The 21,999-nt window shown below is 36.7% G+C and overlaps 1 protein-coding gene across 5 annotated transcripts in view; it reads left to right on the plus strand.

Annotated features, from left to right (window-relative positions):
• The window catches only part of LOC128688147 (phosphatidylinositol-3,5-bisphosphate 3-phosphatase MTMR3), a gene marked incomplete at its 5' end in the record, with an annotated part of 289,396 nt that overhangs the window by 261,635 nt on the left and 5,762 nt on the right, over window positions 1-21,999 (plus strand). The window contains 1 exon segment of one of the 5 annotated variants that reach the window (XM_070089331.1): window positions 1,636-1,695. Coding sequence (XP_069945432.1) covers window positions 1,636-1,695 — 60 coding nt within the window. 5 annotated transcript variants of the gene reach the window in all.

Below are 21,999 nucleotides of genomic sequence, written 5' to 3' on the forward strand. Positions count from 1 at the left end.
GGGTTGCTAGATTATGGGGGGGGGGGGGAATAAACATGATATTAGGAGATGGGGGAAACTCATGTGCCTCTTAAGAAAACTGTGATCAGTCTTGATTACATTCTGTTAAAAAAAAAAAAAATGGTTAATTGTCAGTTAGAAACTTGTGCATGAACTTGCAATAAATCTTAGCATCTTGCTTTTTTCAGTGTCTTTTACCAGTTTGTCTTGAAAGATTTAAAGTAATTCCTGTTACTGGAGCTGAATTGAGCGAGCCGAAGTTATGATCAGATTCAGGCCATCAGCTTCGTGGCATAAGTGATATTCTTCTCAGTTATTTGCTTAGGACATCTATCATGGTGCATTTTCAGAAATAATTCAAAGTTAATTATCTGATTGATCTCTGAAAGCTGGGACATCACTCTAGTCATATAATAAATTATCACTTCATGTTAATTTTTTTATATAATTTGCTGGTACAATTGAAGGCAAGAATTGAATTTGATTTTTATTATTGTTTAAAGTTACTAGTTTAATGAGCCCAAGTACGTATCTTGACATGATTGTACATTTCATGTCACACTCGGAAGTGCTGGAGTGTTTCTGTAATTGGCTAAGTATTTGATTCTAACTTAATATATCATTAGGTTCCGTTTGACGATTAGATAGGCTGTACTTATTTCAACATAGTTATCTAGTATCATATCTTGTCCCACTGTATTTCTATTGTAACTAACTTTCTGTATATTCATCTTTATTCAGTCATTCCACAAAACTGAGGTTTATTGAATCAGTTTGAAATAAGTCATAATTTTGAAATTATACCATTTGTTCACTAGCTACTTTTCTTGTAGTTAACTGCATAAGGAATCCTACTTAATAGTCTAATTCTTAAGTAACTTCTAAGAATTAGGATTAGTTTCCCCAAAATGCATTGCATATTAGTGGCTTTTGTACCTACCAATGTTTCTTGCATGTAAACTATATTATTTATACCACATAAATAAAATTGTGTTGTAATAATTTTTTGTCAGCTACCATGCTGGAAGATGGCTGGTGTTAGGAATGAAAATGTTAAATTAAAGATGTAATCTCATCTATTTGGATTTATTTTTGAGCTAGCTTGCTAGAACATGCCATTTTGAATTTCCTTGAAACAGTACATGAACAGAAATGCTTCATTACTAAAAAGTTCCATATTTCTTTAATGTTTTCCTCTAAATAGTGTATGAACCTCCTACATGTGTACCATAAAGCTGTTTATAAAATTTTAAATATTGTTGAAAAATGAACTGTAATCATGATGAGTGAAGTTTTTGGTATGTATCTGGTTAGTGTGACTTATTGATCAGTGTGATTTATTGATCAGTGTGTACTGGTTAATTGAGCATCTAATGCACTCTGCTTTATTAAAGTTATCTGCTTAACACATTCTGTAAACATTTGAAAGACCAAGTTATTTCATTAATAAGGATTGTCACTTAGGTAAAAAGAAAGGTTCAGATGAAATTTTAATACTGGTTACATTATGCCTCTGCCTTACATGGACATTACAAACAAATGCTTTGATTTGTATTTTGTGTTTTGCTAATCACCTGCTTTTCTGACTCTAACACAAAGAAAGCATTAAAATGATATATATTTTGTTTTGTTTAGTTTGTGGATACCTGATCAAACGTTGCTTGGGCTGGGGTTACAGCCTCATCACCTCCCAAAGTAAGAATACACTTCAGGCTCTGATAGTACAATGATGTTACACATCTATTTATTAGAATTTGTTTTAATCACTTCGTGATTTTTTTTTTTTTGTGTATTTGCACAGGTTTGTATTTGTTAAATTTAGTACGGTATTTTGTTTCAAGATAGCTCCTGAAATTGATTACAGTTGGTGTAGTATATTACTACAGTATATTAGTCGTACTGTAGGGTGAGAAGGAAATGTAGATCTTAAAAGAGTATTGTTAAAATTAACATTAGTACAAAACAGTAGTATAACAGCTTGGTATCTACCAATAATTGTTTGTGGTATTTAAATGTATTTAAATTCTTTAGTTTTCATCCTACAAGGCTCTCTAACCTCCCCAGTTGACACCACTTTTATTTGTAATGTTTATTATCTTTCTCACAGTGAAATGCATGATAAATTTTTTTCTAAGTTTTTAATTTGATTATTATCTAAATTTGACCGTTCTTGTGCTCATTAAAAAAAATCATGTTCATGCAATTTGACTTTAAACTTATTTTATTCTTTCATAAATTTCTTATTTTAGAAATTGAGAAAAAGATGCACTACATGTTTTTAGGACTTCCCCCAAATATAAATTAAGGTGTGATATAACTGATAATGTTTACGGAAAAATTAAATAGGATTGCATAAGGGCCAGGATTTGTATTTAACTTTTTATGATAGTACAGTGGTACCTTGACTTACTAGTGCCCCAACTTACAAGTTTTCTGTGTTACGAGCCGCCACTCGGTCAATTTTTTGCCATGAGTTGCGAGCCAAAATCCGATTATGAGTGAGCTTCAGATATGCTGCCACTAGTTGGCACAGCGAACGTCACATCTGCCTAGCATCCCACATCTCTCTCATTCAGTGCACATGGTTACCTCGCCGAGGAAGCATCTCTTGTGTTCTGCTTGCGTTTTGTGCTTTTTTTGTGTAGTTATTTTGCCAAATTTTTTTTTCTAACTATGGGCCCTAAGAAAGTAAGTGCAAAGGACAGTACTGAGACAAAGAAGAGAGGATGATGATCATTGAATTAAAACATGAAATCATAGAAAAACACTAGCGAGGGGTGTGCGTGTGTGTGTGTGTGTGTAGTAGACTTGGCGAGGCAGTACGAGTGTAGTACGTCTACGATATGTACCATACTAAAGCAGGAGCAGTCGATAAAAGCTATAACGCCAGCCAAGGGCATTAAAATAATTTCTAAGCATTGAAGTGTAGCATTAAGAGTGTAGCAAGTAAGTTAAGTGATTAAGCAATAGTTTATGACGAATGAAAGCAACTGAAAAAGCTCAAAAGGAAACAAACTCCTCCGGTCTCCTCTGCCTATCTTTTCCACCCTTCACCTCTGCCAGCATCTTCCGTTAGCCCAAGTCGTCTGATCTCTAAGGTAAATGCACTTTATAAAGCCAGTTTTTCTTTACATTTCTTTTATTATGTTTTTTTGGGGCTGGAACGGATTAATGGCATTTCAGTTAATTTCAGTGAGGAAAATTGATTTGATATACGAGCAAATTGAGTTACGAGCTCGGTCACGGGATGAATTAAACTCGTAAGTCAAGGTACCACTGTATTGCTTAATTGTGTGGCTCTCAGACCCTACAAAGTGGATGTTCAGTCAATTTAAAATTGATGCACTCCTTGCAAACTATTGGGTTACATATATCAACATCCAGGGAGGTGTTATTGCCCTGTCATATGAATGATAAAACAAGAGCCTGTTAAATGCAGTTTCACTCATGAAAAGATTGCTGATCTTTACATAGTTTATCAGGCTCATCTTAGTATTTTTGCATGCAATTTACACTTACAAGTATCATCTTTACCATGTTCCTTCAGTTAGGATTTGAGATCTCTCTCTGTTTAAATCCCAAAGGAAAGTGAGTTAGAATTCTTTACCCATAGTACAGTCATACAAGGCATGACTGATTGGATTGCCAGGGGCAAGGTGTTGATAACCATCTCCCCTCTTTTCCCCTCCCAGCAATTATGTAAAAAAAATGTTGAATTGAAATGTTTGTGGATATAATGCAGATCTGAATTGATTGCTTGTTATGATTGAAAGGAAAATAAACATCTTAACTTGAATAGGAAAGAAATAAATCTTATGCAGAAAACCCCACTCATAATGTGTGGATTATTCTCCTGAAAATTATCATTCAGTGTAATATAGCATTACAGAAAGTGAAGAACATATGGAAAAAATAGGGTTATATTCCAGACACCTCCAGAATTTTCCAAGATTTTTTTTTGAGTTCATTTTTGTACTAGATATAAATTACTTAAAAACATAATTTATATTCTGGAAGTATTTGGTACCTAAATTTCATGACCCTAGATAAGATTAATGTGCCTGCTGTACTGGGGTGGATCACTGTGGTTCTTGTCATTGTGGCTGCAGAGTTGTATTGGAGTGCTCATATATTGTGTAAGGCATCTGTAGTATGTTACATCCTTCAGTGCTTTATAGATCTGTCCAAAAAGCTTTAACCCTTTGAGGGTCGACAGGCCCTCTCCGAAACTCGTTCTCAGGGTCGGCCAAATTTTAAAAAAAAAAAAATTATTTTCTCTTATGAAAAGATAGAGAATCTTTTCCCGATCATAAAGACACCAAAAGTTTGAAATTTGATAGAAAACTTAGGGAATTATGCTCTCGCAAAGTTAGCGGTCTCGGCGATGTTTACACATCGGCGATTTTGCCCACTTTGAGCCCCATTTTCGGCCAATTTCACTGTACTAGTCGACAAAAAACATGAATATTTCGCTAGAACTCCATTTTTTCTATCGAATGGGTGCAAGAAACCACTCATTTATGAAATTCAACTATCCAGTACAGTTGTCAGAATTTAGCAATTTTGCCAATTTCACACAAATTTCAAAAGATGCCAATTTCCGAATAGGGTCCAGAATAAACAAGAAAGACATTCCTGGCACTAAAACGACATTTCCTCTAGTCATTAGTCACGTCTCAAGGCCCCTCTTATATTCTTTTGCTTTCCACTTTGAATTTTTATTTTCACAAAAAATATAAGATTTACTGTTATGCAGACTACTGCATTAGTGTCAAAAATGGTATAAATATTATTGGTGCACTTGTGAAAGAATATTAGACTCACCAGTTGACGTGTATTGCACGCTTGGCACGATTTGTTTACTTTTGAAGTTTGGTAAAAATCGAACATTTCTGCTACTTTGAGCTCAATTTCAAGGCACCTTTCTTTGTAAAACCAGTCAAAATCATCTTAATTTCTGTAATATGCCTTCCATTCTATAAAATGAGACCAAGAAAACTAGAATACAACAATAAATACCATACGAAAATACACTGCAAAGTCGCTGATTTATTAAAAAAAAATGGTCAAAGTTTTTTTTTTTCTCATTATGCACTGTGTGCTGCAGGATTTTTTTTAGACTGTGCACACTGACCACATAGACCCATTCTTTCATATGAAGGCCTACCAGCTTTCTCCCACTAGATTTGAGGCCGCTAGAATTTATGAGTACTAGTACGTCAAAAACCCCTACGCGTAAGACGTACTAGTACGACGAAAACCCTCAAAGGGTTAATATGAAGAAAAGCATACTCTTTGAAGTTTTCAAATAGTCTTTTTATTAAACATACACTGTTATGAAGCCTTGCACAGTTTATAATACATTAGGCTTACTTGAATACTAAGGTGGCCCCATTGTTTTTTTTACCTTTAGTGCACACATTTGGTAACTTTTCTACCTTACTTACCTGTAGCGACCTCCTTGATATTCTTCTGAGCAGTTAATGATCTGTATTGGCCCTTTCTCTCCCACGTAGCCCTGTGTTATTGCCACCAGTAGCTTTTGTCACTCTGAGTCTTCAGCACATTGCTCTCAGATGTGCTGTGAGTGGTATGTTTTGGCCTAGACATAAGAGAATGGGCTTGTACATTGGGTGTGCACAGTATAAAAAGAATCCGCCAGACAATCCATGACCTTGTGTTTGGTTTGGTTTAAAATAGTGACTTTAAGGTATTTTCTAGGGCGGGTTTTATTGTTTTATCTGTTTCTTCATATCAAGTGATGGAATGGAAGACATACTAGCCAAATACTGTTGATTTTGATGGGTTTCATACTGGAGGTAGTTTGATGCAGGCTTCAGAATAGTGTAAATGTTCAAGTTTTTGCAGTTTTGAAAAGGAAGAATAGGATCCCCTACCTCGTCAATCTGTTTTATGGGTTTTTACTAGGTCTGCTTCAATTATTAGGATGGCCTAAACCATGACTAGTCATTCTTAGTTATATTTATTATCTGGGAAATAGGGTAAAACTTCAGTTTTCTTGTGTGATAGGAGAGGCCTGGAGATGTGATTAATGAACAGAAGAAATGTTGCTTTAGTGACTGGAGTGCCTAGTGTGTTTATTTTGGACTGTTTTAAGTTGTAATTTGTTGAATTTTGTGTAAAATTGGCCAAATTAGACTTCTGGGCTCTTTATAGGGTAGTTCTGATAGTTGAATGGACAATTTCTTATGCTTCAGTCTGGGGAACAGTAGGCATACTGGCAAAATAAGGTTCATTTGAGCAATGGAATTGGATTAAATAGCACTGCGGGCAAATTCACCAATGCATAAATTACACCCAATCGGGAAATTTACTTTCACGTAATTTCATCAGTTTTCCATTAAATTTCATGTATTTGGTGTTGTTACCTTCAGTAAAAGATTCACTACCATTTTAGACACAAATACAATTTTTAACCCTTTGGGGGTTTCGGACGTACTAGTACAGCTTAAGACCCAGGGTTTTTGACGTACTACTATGCCTAAATTCTAGCGCCCTCAAATATAGTGAGAGAAAGCTGGTAGGCCTACATATGAAAGAGTGGGTCTGTGGTCAGTGTGCATAGTATAAAAAAAATCCTGCAGCACACAGTGCGTAATGAGAAAAAAAAAATTTGACCGTGTTTTTGGATTAAAACTGCGACTTTGCACTGTATTTTCGTATGGTATTTATTGTTGTATTCTAGTTTTCTTGGTCTCATTTTATAGAATGGAAGACATATTACAGAAATCGAGATGATTTTGACTGGTTTTACAATGAAAAGTACCTTGAAATTGAGCTCAAAGTAGCAGAAATGTTCGATTTTTACAAAAGTTCAAAAGTGCGCTGATATTATTTATACCATTTCTACACTAATGCAGTTGTCTGCAAAACAGTAAATCTTATTTTTTTAGTAAGAATAAAAATTCAAAGTGGAAAGCCAAAGAAATATAAGAGGGGCCTGGGGATGTGACTAACAAACAGAGAACTTGTTATTTTAGTGCCAGGAATGCCTTTCTTGTTTATTCTGGACCCTATTCGGAAATTGGCATCTTTTGAAATTTGTGTGAAATTGGCAAAATTGCTAAATTCTGACCACTTTATTGGATAGTTGAAATCGGTACATGGGTGGTTTTTTTGTACTCATTCGATAGAAAAAATGGAGTTCTAGCGAAATAGTTATGATTTTTGTCGACTAGTACACTGGAATTGGCCGAGAATAGGGCTCAAAGTGGGCAAAATCACTGATGCGTAAAGATTGTCGAGGCCACTAACTTCGCGAGAGCATAATTCCGTAAGTTTTCCATCAAATTTCATACATTTGGTGTCCTTATGATCGGGAAAAGATTCTCTATCTTTTCATTAGATTTTTTTTTTTTTTTTTTTTAAATTTGGCCGACCCTGAGAACAAGTCTCTGAGAGGACCTGCCGACCCCCAAAGGGTTAATCTTGACACTGTCAGCTCTTAATATTTGGGGTTGTGACAGTTGAAAGATTAATGCACAAGCTCTTATTTTTTTCTAAGTTTGATTAAACAAATAGTCGGTTTGTTCACACACACAGTTTGCAGGTAGTTTCTATCATAAGGACAGTACTTCTAAGCATATCCAGTGCTTCCATTTTCAAGAAAGTTTTTTTTTTTTTTTTTTTTTTTTTTTTTTTTTTTTTTTTTTTGCCATGTAAGGATATGCATTTTTTTGCTCTAGGGTGCTTTAAATGTATATTACGTGTGGATGGGGTGGCCATACCTATAACATCTGACCTCTTACAATAAATACTACTCACCTCTCACCCTACATTAAGTCTGTATTTATTTTATGATAAGTAATGAATGTACTGTGTGTGTATTGTACTTTCTATTGTTTTTCTTTTTAATGACTAGTTTTATTGATGACTTAATATATGTTAGTGTAAACTTGTTTGGCATTTATATCATTTATAAGTGAAAAAACTGGCGTTCTGCTTTCTGGCTATGTCCGCTTTTCGTTGGTAGCCTCAGACCTAACTTGCCTTGTAAGTGGGGCCCTACTGTATAGAATGCAACTGTAGGTGGTGGTTTTGATTAGCAGTGTGAGAGAAGGCAGGCTGATAAGAGACGTACCATGTCATGTATTAGCCAAATTTTTGGAAGTGCCCATAATTTTACATCAATTATCCTCTTAACCCTTTGAGGGTTTTGGCCGTACTAGTACGGCTTATGACCCAGGGTTTTTGACGTGCTAGTATGCCTAAATTCTAGCGCCCTCAAATCTAGTGGGAGAAAGCTGGTAGGCATACATATGAAAGAATGGGTCTGTGGCCAGTGTGCACAGTATAAAAAAATCCTGCAGCACACAGCACATAATGAGAAAAAAAAAACTTTGACCGTGTTTTTGGAATAAAGCAGCGACTTTGCACTGTATTTTCGTATGGTATTTATTGTTGTATTCTAGTTTTCTTGGTCTCATTTTATAGAATGGAAGACATATTACAGAAATTGAGATGATTTTGACTGGTTTTACAATGTAAAGTACCTTGAAATTGAGCTCAAAGTAGCAGAAATGTTCGATTTTTACCAAAGTTCAAAAGTAAACAAATCATGCCAAGCGTCCAATACACGTCAACTGGTGAGTCTAATGTTCTTTCGCAAGTGCGCCAATATTATTTATACCATTTTTTACACTAATGCAGTAGTCTGCATAACAGTAAATCTTCTATTTTTTGTGAGAATAAAAATTCAAAGTGGAAAGCAAAAGAATGTAAGAGGGGCCTTGGGACATGACTGATGAACAGAGGAAATGTCATTTTAGTGCCAGGAATGTCTTTCTTGTTTATTCTGGACCCTATTCGGAAATTGGCATCTTTTGAAATTTTTGTGAAATTGGCAAAATTGCTGAATTCTGACCACTGTACTAGATAGTTGAAATTGGTAAATGGGTGGTTTCGTACACTCATTCGATAGAAAAAATGGAGTTCTAGCGAAATATTCATGTTTTTTGTTGACTAGTACAGAGGAATTAACCGAAAATAGGGCTCAAAGTGGGCAAAATCGCTGATGTGTAAACATCGCCAAGACCGCTAACTTTGCGAGAGCATAATTCAGTAAATTTTCCATCAAATTTCATACTTTTGGTGTCATTATGATCGGAAAAAGATTCTCTATCTTTTCATTAGAAAAAATTATTTTTTTTTTTGAAATTTGGCCAACCCTGAGAATGAGTCTCGGAGAGGACCTGTCGACCCTCAAAGGGTTAAACGTCCAAACATTGATCTACGTTCTCTCACCCAGTGCTCCAAATGTTTTGAAAAAAAAAAAATTAAATTAAAGTGGGCAATTTTTTGTGTAAAAAGACCAAAAAAAAAAAAATTAGGGTCATTTCTTACCGAGATATAAGGCCGCAAAGTTGGCGCTGGATGCTCACCTGACAGCAACATGGAGTCTTGCCGCTTGCAGAAGTGTTGCTGATATACTTTTTTTTTTTTAATTTGTATAATTTTTATGTTCTGATAATTACAATTTGTAGTAGTTCTTGTGATTTCATAGCCAATCTTTGTTCTGACACTAATATTAGATACTGAAATAGTACTCAGATAGTCACAAACACACTGACAGGCGAACATTTTCACCTGCCTTGGCCACATACTATAGTCTAGAAATATATAGATAGTATTTATAAGTTCCAGCAATGTTTTAGACATGCTGGAGTATATATGAAACTCCTTGAAGTACGGTGTAAGACAAGTCACTCCACTACTGGCAGTGGAGTAGCTTGATCGCTAGCGCAGTCAGCTCACACATTGAGTTCTGGAGTTTGAATCTCCTCCAGTATGGCTGGAAAACATTAGGGATGTATTTCCATAAGACACCTTTTGTCCTTTTTCACCCAACAGTAAAATGGGTACCTGGGAGTTAGTTGACTGGTGTTGGTCTCATCCTGGGACAAAAACTGACCTAATTTGCCCGAAATGTTCTGCATAACAAAGGGCTTTCTATATAGTAATATGTCATTGATGTCAGCTAAGCCTGTGTACAGTGTACTTTTTTTATTTATTTCCCCCCCCCCCCCCCCAACAAGTCGGCCATCTCCCACCGAGGCAGGGTGACCCAATAAAGAGAAAATCCCCAAAAAGAAAGTACTTTCATCATCATTCAACACTTTCACCACACTCGCACATTATCACTGCTTTTGCAGAGGTGCTCAGAATACAACAGTTTAGAAGCATATATGTATAAAGATACACAACATATCCCTCCAAACTGCCAATATCCCAACCCCTCCTTTAAAGTGCAGGCATTGTACTTCCCATTTCCAGGACTCAAGCCCGACTATATGAAAATAACCGGTTTCCCTGAATCCCTTCACTAAATATTACCCTGCTCACACTCCAACAGATCGTCAGGTCCCAAGTATCATTCGTCTCCATTCACTCCTATCTAACACGCTCATGCACACTTGCTGGAAGTCCAAGCCCCTTGCCCACAAAACCTCCTTTACCCCCTCTTTCCAACCCTTTCGAGGACGACCCCTACCCCTCCTTCCTTCCCCTATAGATTTATATGCTTTCCATGTCATTCTACTTTGATCCATTCTCTTTAAATGACCAAACCACCTCAACAACCCCTCTTCTGCCCTCTGACTAATGCTTTTATTAACTCCACACCTTCTCTAATTTCCACACTCCGAATTTTCTGCATAATATTTACACCACACATTGCCCTTAAACAGAACATCTCCACTGCCTCCAACCGTCTCCTCGCTGCTGCATTTACCACCCAAGCTTCACACCCATATAAGAGTGTTGGTACTACTATACTTTCATACATTCCCTTCTTTGCCTCCATAGATAACGTTTTTTGACTCCACATATACCTCAACGCACCACTCGCCTTTTTTCCCTCATCAATTCTATGATTAACCTCATCCTTCATAAACCCATCCGCCGACACGTCAACTCCCAAGTATCTGAAAACATTCACTTCTTCCATACTCCTCCTCCCCAATTTGATATCCAATTTTTCTTTATCTAAATCATTTGATACCCTCATCACCTTACTCTTTTCTATGTTCACTTTCAACTTTCTACCTTTACACACATTCTCAAACTCATCCACATGTACATGTACTTGTAGTAAATAAGGATATTTTATATTGTGCACTGCCTTGGCTTTATTTGTTTTCACTCCTACACACAAATGTGTGTGTCTGTTTGTCTCTGCTTATGTCTGTCTTCTTCTGTCTGTCTTCTTGTCTCTGTCTCGGAGAGAGAGCCACTCATAAACTAACAGGTGTTACACACGATGGAGTCATCACATCCGATTCCTGAACGAATGAAAATGCATATTACGTACTTGCCTTACGTCTACAAGCACAATATAGCACTTTGTCTGGATTTTTTGGTTATCCCAGGTAATTTACACTGTATAATTTATATTTTTGTACCTGTGAGGCAGAGACATAGAGAGAGAGGCAGAGACTTGGAGACTTAGAGACTTAGACTTAGAGACAGACACAGACAAATAGTGATAAAGACAGACAGACGGAGATAGAGACAGCCAATCAGCCATCCACCCAGCTAGCCGAACATGTATTACACACATTCCAGAATTGTTTCTCTGTACTTCGAGCATCGATTATATGAAATTTTGGCAGGTTGACACTACCAGTGGTATCAAATTTGAAAGGGTGTTGAACAAATGTTGCACATGGATTAATATCGAGGTTTTTTTATATTTCCTCAACCACTTGTGGCCACATCCATCTCAGAGCCACTAAACTCAGAGTTAAGACATGACATCAGTGAATCCCTGGTGTTTGTCGTCCTGTTTGCTCTAGCTGACACTCAGTTGAACTGGTGCTCCCACAAGGTACTAAGTGGTCCCAGATTTTTTTTTTTATTCTGCACACTCCAAGCATTAACCCTTTCAGGGTCCAAGGCCCAAATCTGGAGTCACGCACCAGTGTCCAAGAATTTAAAAAAAAAAAATGTTATTTTTTCTTATGAAATCGTAGAGAATCTTTTTGTGAAGGTAATAAAACAAAAAGTACGAAATTTGGTGGAAAATTGACGAAATTATGCTCTCGCGAATTTTGATGTGTCAGCGATATTTACGAATCGGCGATTTTGCCGACTTTGACTCCCATTTTAGGCCAATTACATTATTCCAATCAACCAAATTCTTAGCTATTTTACTAGTATTACTTCTATTCTATCGATTGAGCACAAGAAATCGCCAAGTCAACTGTTTCAACTACAAAATAAAGTGATCGGAAATTGTTAATTTGGCCAATTTAACACAAAGTTCAAAATATTCCAATTTCAAAATAGGGTCCAGAATGAACAATGTAGGCATTCCTGGCACTAAACTAACATTTCCTCTGTTCATTAGTTATGTTTTGAGGCTTTACAAATAAATTCCATTTTGATTTTTTATTCACTTAATGAATTTTTATTCACACCAAAAAATAGAAGATTTACTGTTATGCAATACTGTAATAATTGTATAAATATCATCACCATATTTGTGAATGTATATTAGACCCACCAGCTGACGTGTATTAGACGTGTGAGGTCGTTTGTTTACTCTTGAATATCGGCAAAAATTTAACATTTCCGCTACTTTGAGCTCAGTTTCAAGCCATTTCCAATGCTAAAACCAATCAAAATCATCTCTATTTCTGTAATATGTCTTCCATTCTATCAAATGAGACCAAGAAATCGCAAATACAACTATAAAAAACCGAAAAATCATGATTTCATTTTTTTTCTCTCATTATACACAGTGTGCTGCAGGATCTGTTTTATGTGGTGCACACATACCACATAGATGTATTCTCTCATATCTAGGCCCAAATGTACCACTCACAGTTTATCAGAGTGAGCTGAGCTCATGGCGTAGATCTACGGTTTGGACCCTGAACATAAAGCCGTAGATCTACGGGACAGACCCTGAAAGGGTTAAGACCCATTCTATACTGACCAGGCATCTTAGGCCAATTGTACAAAATTTGGAGGCAGGATTGATCTACGTTTGGAGCGCTAGTGGTAATAACATAGATCTACGTTTGGACAGTTAAGGGATTATGTATTACCAGTTTCTAAAGTTTTCCCTTCATTATCAGATCTTTTGGTTTCAACTTTCTGAAAAATACTGCACCAAAATTGAGCAAGATGAAGTTGTATGGTTTACTGTATATTCAAGAGTAGGAATTAAAAAAAGACAAGCTGTTTTAGAAATGCTTGTGGAAAAGGGGAGAATAGATTTATTTATTTATTTTATGTCTTTGCAAACAGTACATTGAGATTTTGTATTTACAATAGTGGGTTGCAATGCAGAGAGAGCCTCTATTATGCCTAGGCATTATGGACCAACTTAAGATTATTGGCTTACAGACTGCTTAACACTAAGAAGTATATCATAGTTGTACAGTAGGATAGTAATTATTTCATAGTTGTACAGTTGATTATTAATTATAAATGAATCAAAATTTGTATAAGACAAAAGATATATTCATATATTCAAAAATGCTTTTTGTGAAAACAATGATTCAATTATATTCCTGTCAACAATGGATAAAAGGTTCAAAGTGATTGTTGAAGTTATGATGTGGGTGTACATAAGTGAGTATATGTGTACTGAGTATTTAGCGTTTAGTCTAGGGTGATTAAGTGGCTTTTGAGAAGAGTCTTAAATTGATTTTCAGACTGGGTTACTTTAATATCTTCTGGTAATGAATTCCATATTTTGGGGCCCTTTATGTGCATAGTTTTTACACAGTATGATATGGACACTAGGTATATCAAAAAGAGATCTGTGTTGTGTGTTGTGGTCATGTGCCCTGTTTAGGCTGGTGAGGAGAAGTTTGAGTGGAGGGTTTATATTTGCATGTATTTTTTTTTTTTTTTTTGTTCGCCAGTACTCTCCCGGCCCGGGTCTTTTCCAAGTAGCGGTGACCCGGCAGATTCAGACTTTTAAAAATTGGTGGAGTATGCTGGCAGGAGTGGGAATTTATCATTTTTACTGCTGCATTTTGCTGGGTTATTAGGGGTTTTAGGTGATTGGATGTTGTTGATCCCCAAGCACAAATTCCATAGGTGAGATAAGGGTATATGAGTGAATGGTACAGTGCCAGGAGAGTTGACTGTGGAACGTAGTACCTTATCTTTGATAGTATGCCTACAGTCTTGGAGATTTTCTTGGTGATTTGTTGTATGTGTGTCTGGAACTTAAGGCTACTGTCAAGGTAGATACCTAGGAATTTTCCCTCTGTGAGTCTTGTGACTATTGATCCGTTTAGCGTTATGTTAATTGGATCATTTTCAGCTTTGTTTCCAAACTGAATGAAATAGATTTTATCAGTGTTCAGGGTAAGTTTGTTAGTCATCATCCAGGCAGATATTTTCTGTAATTTGGCATTGCCTGTGTTTGCTAGTATGACTGTGTTTGGGTGCGAAAAGACATATGTAGTGTCATCTGCAAATAATATGGGTTTGAGTAGCTGTGATGCATTCAGTAGATCATTGATGTAGATGAGAAAGAGGAGTGGTCCAAGGACACTTCCTTGTGGGACTCCTACTGTGATTGGTTGGGTGGAAGAGTTTACATCATTTGCATATACATATTGTGTTCTGTTACTAAGGTATGATTTTAGGTAGTTGAGGGAGTGGCCTCTGATACCATAGTTCGTTAATTTGGAGTACAGCAGTTCGGGGTCGACTGTATCGAAAGCTTTACGTAGATCAATGAAAATGCCCAGCGGGACTTCTTTCTGTTCAAGTCCGGTATATATTAGTTCTAGCATGTGTATGACAGCATCATTTGTGCTTTTATTATTCCTGAATCCAAACTGACAAGGGTTTAATATGTTGTGCGAGACAAGGTAGGAATAGATCTGTCTATGAATTAATTTTTCAAAGATTTTTAGAGAGCAGTGGTAAGTTAGATATTGGTCTATAGTTATTCAAGTCAGCTTGGACACCTCCTTTGTGGATCAGAGTGACCCTCGCTATTTTGAGGATTGTTGGGAAGGTAGATGATTCAATGGATTTGTTAAAGAGCTTTGCAATAATTGGTGACAACACTTGAGAAGCTTTTTTTGTACATAAAAGCAGGCAAGTTGTTTGTCTCCTGCCTTGTTTTTAAGGGTGTTTATGATGAGTGTAACTTCTGTGCGGTTGGTTGGAGCTAGGAATAGCGTATTTGGGTAGGTACCAATGAGGTATTCTGATGGACGGGTGTTTGCACTTGGTATTTTGTTCGCTAGATTTTTTCCTATGGTGGAGAAAAAATCATTGAGTCTGTTCGCTGGTTCAGTAGGTGTGGTGTGAGTAGGAGTTCATCTGGTTTTCTTAGTTTGATTGTTTTGTTTTTGGATAACATTTTAGTTCCAAGAATTTCAGATAGTTTTCCAGGTTTTTTTCATGTCACCTTTGATGTTATGTAATCTCAATGTACTGTTTGCAAAGACATAAAATAAATAAAGAAATAAAATAAAGAAATACAATTTTTTAGACCTTATCAGGCTGGTAAGTGCTGACAAGTAACGTTTAGACTGTTCTCTAGTTATTTGACCCATTCTATACTGTTTTTCATATTTGTGTTAATGGATTTGAGGATGCTTGGTGTTAGCCAGGGATTATTCAGTCTCTTTGCTGTGATCTGTTTAGTTTTCTGGGGGCAGTGTTTGTTATAGAGGCTTTGGGCTTCTTGTAGAAAATTATTTATACATTCATTCATATCTGTATATGTTTCGAGCTCGTTTTGCCAGTCGATGTTATTCATTATTATTATTTATTATTAGCACACTGGCCGATTCCCACCAAGGCAGGGTGGCCCAAAAAAGAAAAACTTTCACCATCATTCGCTTCATCACTGTCTTGCCAGAAGGGTGCTTTACACTACAATTTTTAAACTGCAACATTAACACCCCTCCTTCAGAGTGCAGACAATGTACTTCTCATCTCCAGGACTCGAGTCAGGCCTGCCGATTTCCCTGAATCCCTTCATAAATGCTACTTTGCTCACACTCCAACTGCACGTCAAGTATTAAAAACCATTTGTCTCCATTCACTCCTATCAAACACGCTCACGCATGCCCGCTGGAAGTCCAAGCCCCTCGCACACAAAACCTCCTTTACCCCCTCCCTCCAACCTTTCCTAGGCTGACCCCTACCCCGCCTTCCTTCCACTAGAGACTGACACACACTTGAAGTCATTCGGTTTCGCTCCATTCTCTCTACATGTCCGAACCACCTCAACAATCCTTCCTCAGCCCTCTGGACAACAGTTTTGGTAATCCCGCACCTCCTCCTAACTTCCAAACTACGAATTCTCTGCATTATATTCACACCACACGTTGCCCTCAGACATGGCATCTCCACTGCCTCCAGCCTTCTCGCTGCAACATTCATCGCCCATGCTTCACACCCATATAAGAGCGTTGGTAAAACTATACTCTCATACATTCCCCTCTTTGCCTCCAAGGACAAAGTTCTTTGTTTCCACAGACTCCTAAGTGCACTGCTCACCCCTTTTCCCCTCATCAGTTCTGTGATTCACCTCATCTTTCATAGACCCATCCGCTGACACGTCCACTCCCAAATATCTGAATACATTCACCTCCTCCATACTCCCTCCAATCTGATATCCAATCTTTCATCACCTAATCTTTTTTTTATCCTCATAACCTTACTCTTTTCAGTATTCACTTTTAATTTTCTTCTTTTACATACCCCAGCAAATTCATCCACTAACCTCTGCAACTTCTCTTCAGAATCTCCCAAGAGCACAGTGTCATCAGCAAAGAGCAACTGTGACAACTCCCACTTTGTTTGATTCTTTATCTTTTAACTCCATGCCTATTGCCAAGACCCTCGCATTTACTTCTCTTACAACCCCATCTATAAATATATTAAACAACCACGGTGACATCACGCATCCTTGTCTAAGGCCTACTTTTACTGGGAAATAATCTCCCTCTTTCTTACATACTCTAACTTGAGCCTCACTATCCTCGTAAAAACTTTTCACTGCTTTCAGTAACCTACCTCCTATACCATACATCTGCCACATTGCCCCCCTATCCACCCTGTCATACGCCTTTTCCAAATCCATAAATGCCACAAAAACCTCTTTTTAGCCTTATCTAAATACTGTTCACTTATATGTTTCACTGTAAACACCTGGTCCACACACCCCCTACCTTTCCTAAAGCCTCCTTGTTCATCTGCTATCCTATTCTCCGTCTTACTCTTAATACTTTCAATAATAACTCTACCATAGACTTATCCCCCTGTAATTTTTGCACTCTCTTTTTGTCCCCTTTGCCTTTATACAAAGGAACTATGCATGCTCTCTGCCAATCCCTAGGTACGTTACCCTCTTCCATACATTTATTAAATAATAGCACCAACCACTCCAAAACTATATCCCCACCTGCTTTTAACATTTCTATCTTTATCCCATCAATCCCAGCTGCCTTACCACCTTTCTTTTTGCCCACTGCCTCACTAACTTCTCCCACACTCACAACTGACTCTTCCTCACTCCTACAAGATGTTATTCCTCCTTGCCCTATACATGAAATCACAGCTTCCCTATCTTCATCAACATTTAACTATTCCTCAAAATATTCCCTCCATCTTCCCAATACCTCTAACTCTTCATTTAATAACTCTCCTCTCCTATTTTTAACTGACAAATCCATTTGTTCTCTAGGCTTCCTTATCCATAGCTGCTATAAAGTTAACTGCTGTCTCGTTATGTAGTCTGAAGGTTACTTTAGTAATGTCGTGTGGCAGTTTGCCCAGATTAGTTATGAGAAAGGTTGGGTAGTGGTCTGTAGTGTTTGTGATTATGCCTGATTTTAAAGGAGATATGGTGTTTGTCCAGATGTGATCTATTAAGGAGATGCTTATCTCGGTGATTCTTGTAGGTTTAGATATTGCTGGTAGCAACAGGCAGTTACTCATTGTGCTTGTGAATTCTGTTACTTGTGGGTCCTGGTCGTGTAATATGTTTGTTGAAATCTCCTGTTAGTAGGTGGTCTTTATTCATGTGTGCATCAGTAATCATGTTTCCCAGTTTTTCACTAAAGTGATAAATGTTTGACTGTGGTACTCTGTAGATGTTTATAATTGTGAGGGGGTTTTTGCAGGTCTTTTGATCTAAATTTGGCTATGATATATTCTCCATGTTCGTCCCTTGTGCAAGATTTATTGATACATTAGAGTTGATTTTAGTAGTATATAGCTGTTCCTCCCCCTTGCTGGTCTGTTCTACAGTTGTGTATGGCCATGTAGCCAGGAATGGTATAGACATCTGTAATATCAGGCTTAAGCCAGGTTTCTGTGAGTGTGATGATTGATATATTGGAATGAAGGGAACTGAGTAATGCTGTGAGGTCATCATAATGTTTGCTCAAGGATCTGACATTGTAGTTAAAGATGGTTATGTTATTGTTTGCACTGAGTAATGTCTTTGCTTGGTCTGCTGTATAGTAATTACTGTTGCTGGTTGATTCATGTAATTCATTTTGTAAAAAGTTTACATCAGGATCTATGCTTGTAATCATAGGATGAGAATAATTTTACGAGCTAGATTTTCTGAGTAAAATGATATAAGATTTATATTGAATCTACAACTAGACTTATGAATTAAGACACCGTGATTATTCTAAAACTTGTAAAAATTTAAAAGAAAAAGGGATTATTACAGAATAGATAATTCAGTTATACACTTATGCATCTAATAGTATCTTAATTATTTTAACAGATGTGAGTTTATAAACTACGGTAGATATTTACAGCTAAAATAAAGGAGCTAATGAATATAATAATAAAAGAATGTATTAAAAGCAAAATCAGTAGCACCTGAGGTAGTCAATAGCACCTGGAGTATTTTAATAAATGTGACTATATGGACAAGAGGGGGGGGGGGGGAAATTAAATCTCCTGAAAATAGCTCTTTAATTGTTGTTAGAACTAGGAGTACAGCAATTACTGAATAAAGGGCAGTACAATGTATTGGTATATAGAGAATTATATCAGAAGAAATGTAAAAAGGGACTAAATTAAGTAGAGATAAAATAACCTTTAAACCTTTGAGGGTCAACAGGCCCTCTCCAAGACTCGTTCTCAGGGTCGGCCAAATTTAAAAAAAAATATAATTTTCTCTTATGAAAAGATAGAGAATCTTTTCCCGATCATAATGACACCAAAAGTTTGAAAATTGATGTTAAACTTACGGAATTATGCTCTTGTGAAGTTATCGCTCTCGGCGATGTTTACGCATCGGTGATTTTGCCCAATTTGAGCCCCATTTTCAGCCAATTCCACTGTGCTAGTCAACAAAAAACATGAATATTTCACTAGAACTCCATTTTTTCTATCGAATGAGTGCAAGAAACCACCCATTTATCAATTTCAACTATCCAGTACAGTGGTCAGAATTTAGCCATTTTGCCAATTTCACACAAATTTCAAAAGATGCCAATTTGAATAGGGTCCAGAATAAACAAGAAAGACATTCCTGGCACTAAAATGACAATTCCACTGTTCATTAGTCATGTCTCAAGGCCCCTCTTATATTCTTTTGCTTTCCACTTTGAATTTTTATTCTCACAAAAAATAGATTTACTGCTATGCAGACTACTGCATTAGTGTAAAAAATGGTATAAATAATATTGGTGCACTTGCAAAAGAATATTAGACTCATCAGTTGACCTGTATTGGACGCTTGGCATGATTTGTTTACTTTTGAACTTTGGTAAAAATCGAACATTTCTGCTACTTTAATCTCAATTTCAAGGTACTTTTCATTGTAAAACCAGCCAAAGTCATCTCAATTTCTGTAATATGTCTTCCATTCTATAAAACAAGACCAAGAAAACTAGAATACAACAATAAATACCATACGAAAATACAGTGCAAAGTCTGTTTTATTCCAAAAACACGGTCAAAGTTTTTTTTTTCTCATTACGCACTGTGTGCTGCAGGATTTTTTTTATACTGTGCACACTGACCACATAGACCCATTCTTTCATATGTAGGCCCACCAGCTTTCTCCCACTAGATTTGAGGGCGCTAGAATTTAGGCGTACTAGTACGTCAAAAACCCTGGGTCGTAAGCTGTACTAGTACGGCCGAAACCCTCAAAGGGTTAAATAGATTGACACTATGATATAAAATTAATCTGAGAGTAAGATTTGCTTTATAGCATAAAGTTTGAGCAATTAATATCACTAAAGAAATATTATTTGAGGTAGTTGATACTAGCTAGTCGAAGATGGTACAAGGAATTGCACAGTAGTGTAGTAGGAACATACACTAGTTTGTTATTTATAGTTTGGGAGCAAAGGGAAAATTAGGTAAGTTTATAAAAGAATTATAACAGTGCTTAAGTAGGAATAAATGGTAATACAGATATTATTAAAGAGTAAGTATCTTATTAACAAGTAATAAATTGTGAAAGGGAAATCTGGGAAGATAACACAAATTAGGTCACACAAGGAACTGTGTGGGACACATGGGATAATGAGGTAGTAAATACTATCTAGGAGGCGATAATTCCAGAATTGTGTGGCGAGAAATAAAGCAGGATGATGGAAATGAGTAATATTCAGTGTTGGTGCTCTGCATGTGAGAAAAGTATAAAGCAAGGAGAGATTCGCCTATATTTTAAGCAAATACAGAAAATTTTAAGCCATGCAAGAAAGTTTGAGACATGAATGGATGACATAGCAGGATATTCTGGAGTGCTTAATACAGAAGACAGTTGGGCACATTTAATAGAGCTATGATTAGAAGAAAGTTTACTAGGCAATAAGAGATTTAAGATAAGAATGCAACATGCAGTCTTCTGGAATGTGTGATTGTAATTACAGCCAGGATTTTTTTTTATACTGACCATGCAGACCTATTCTCTCACATGTAGGCCTACCAGCTTTCTACCACACGATTTGAAGCTGCTAGAATTTTGGCGTTGTATTATGGGACCAACACTGGCTTCGAAGCCGTGGTACAACGGACTGACCCCAAAATCTTGAATATCTTGCCTTTGTTGGTTTGGTGTAATACTTTTATATTCTATAAAAATTATTACTATGAATAATATTTGTTTATAGTATAGTATTTGAATCTTTCCCTTTATTTGTATATATGTTGCTTACATACCAATATCTTTTACATTTCCTGCTTTGTGTAATGCATTGTTGTATTCCACATCAAATTGAATTATTGTACCATATGGTAAAATGCCCCTATTTCTAGATTATGATGAGTTTCTTTTGTATTTGAGTGGCTCCAGTTAGTCCCCTTGATTTATTACAATAGACCGTAATATTACACAGTAGTTATGTTCCTGAAAACTTTGTGACAGATAAATTAGTGTTAGATAAACTGAAGAACTTGTAGGAAAAAGAGGGTTACATTCCTGGGAGCCCCCAAAAAGCCAGACAACTTTTTTTTTTTTTTTAAGACCTCCAGATCATACAAAAATAAAAGTGAATATATAATTGTTGTTCATTGCCGTGATGTATTATGTCTTTTACTGCTTAAGACTAAAAATGCAACAGAAAGTGTTTCTTACCTTAGTGTGGGTGCTGGTGTTTGTCGATTGTGAAGAAAGTGGAGAGTTATGCTGTTGCCCTACTGGGCTGAGATGGATGGTAGAGGTTGTGGTACTGAAGTCGATGGTTGTACTGGAGTGTGCATAAATTCTGTAATGGATTTGTGGGTTGTTTTATCCTGCAGTACATTATACAACTGACGATAAGGCATCTGCTGCTCTAGACACCGTTTCAGGGCACTGCTTCTAGATTTGTCAGGGTCCGGGTCCTCTTCAGTGAAAAAGTCTGACTTTAAGTCAGTAAGGCAGCTATGTCAGTAAATCAGTCGTTCAAATGTGTCAGTCAGTCAGTCAGTCCATCATTCAAGTAAATTGGTCAGTGAGATGACATCCCGGGTTATTCATTACTTGTATATTTACCTTATTCTTTTTAATTGCACAAACTGATGCTTCAT

Source organism: Cherax quadricarinatus, chromosome 2 (assembly GCF_038502225.1).
Source record: "Cherax quadricarinatus isolate ZL_2023a chromosome 2, ASM3850222v1, whole genome shotgun sequence".
In the NCBI taxonomy this organism is placed as follows: Eukaryota; Metazoa; Arthropoda; class Malacostraca; order Decapoda; family Parastacidae; genus Cherax; species Cherax quadricarinatus.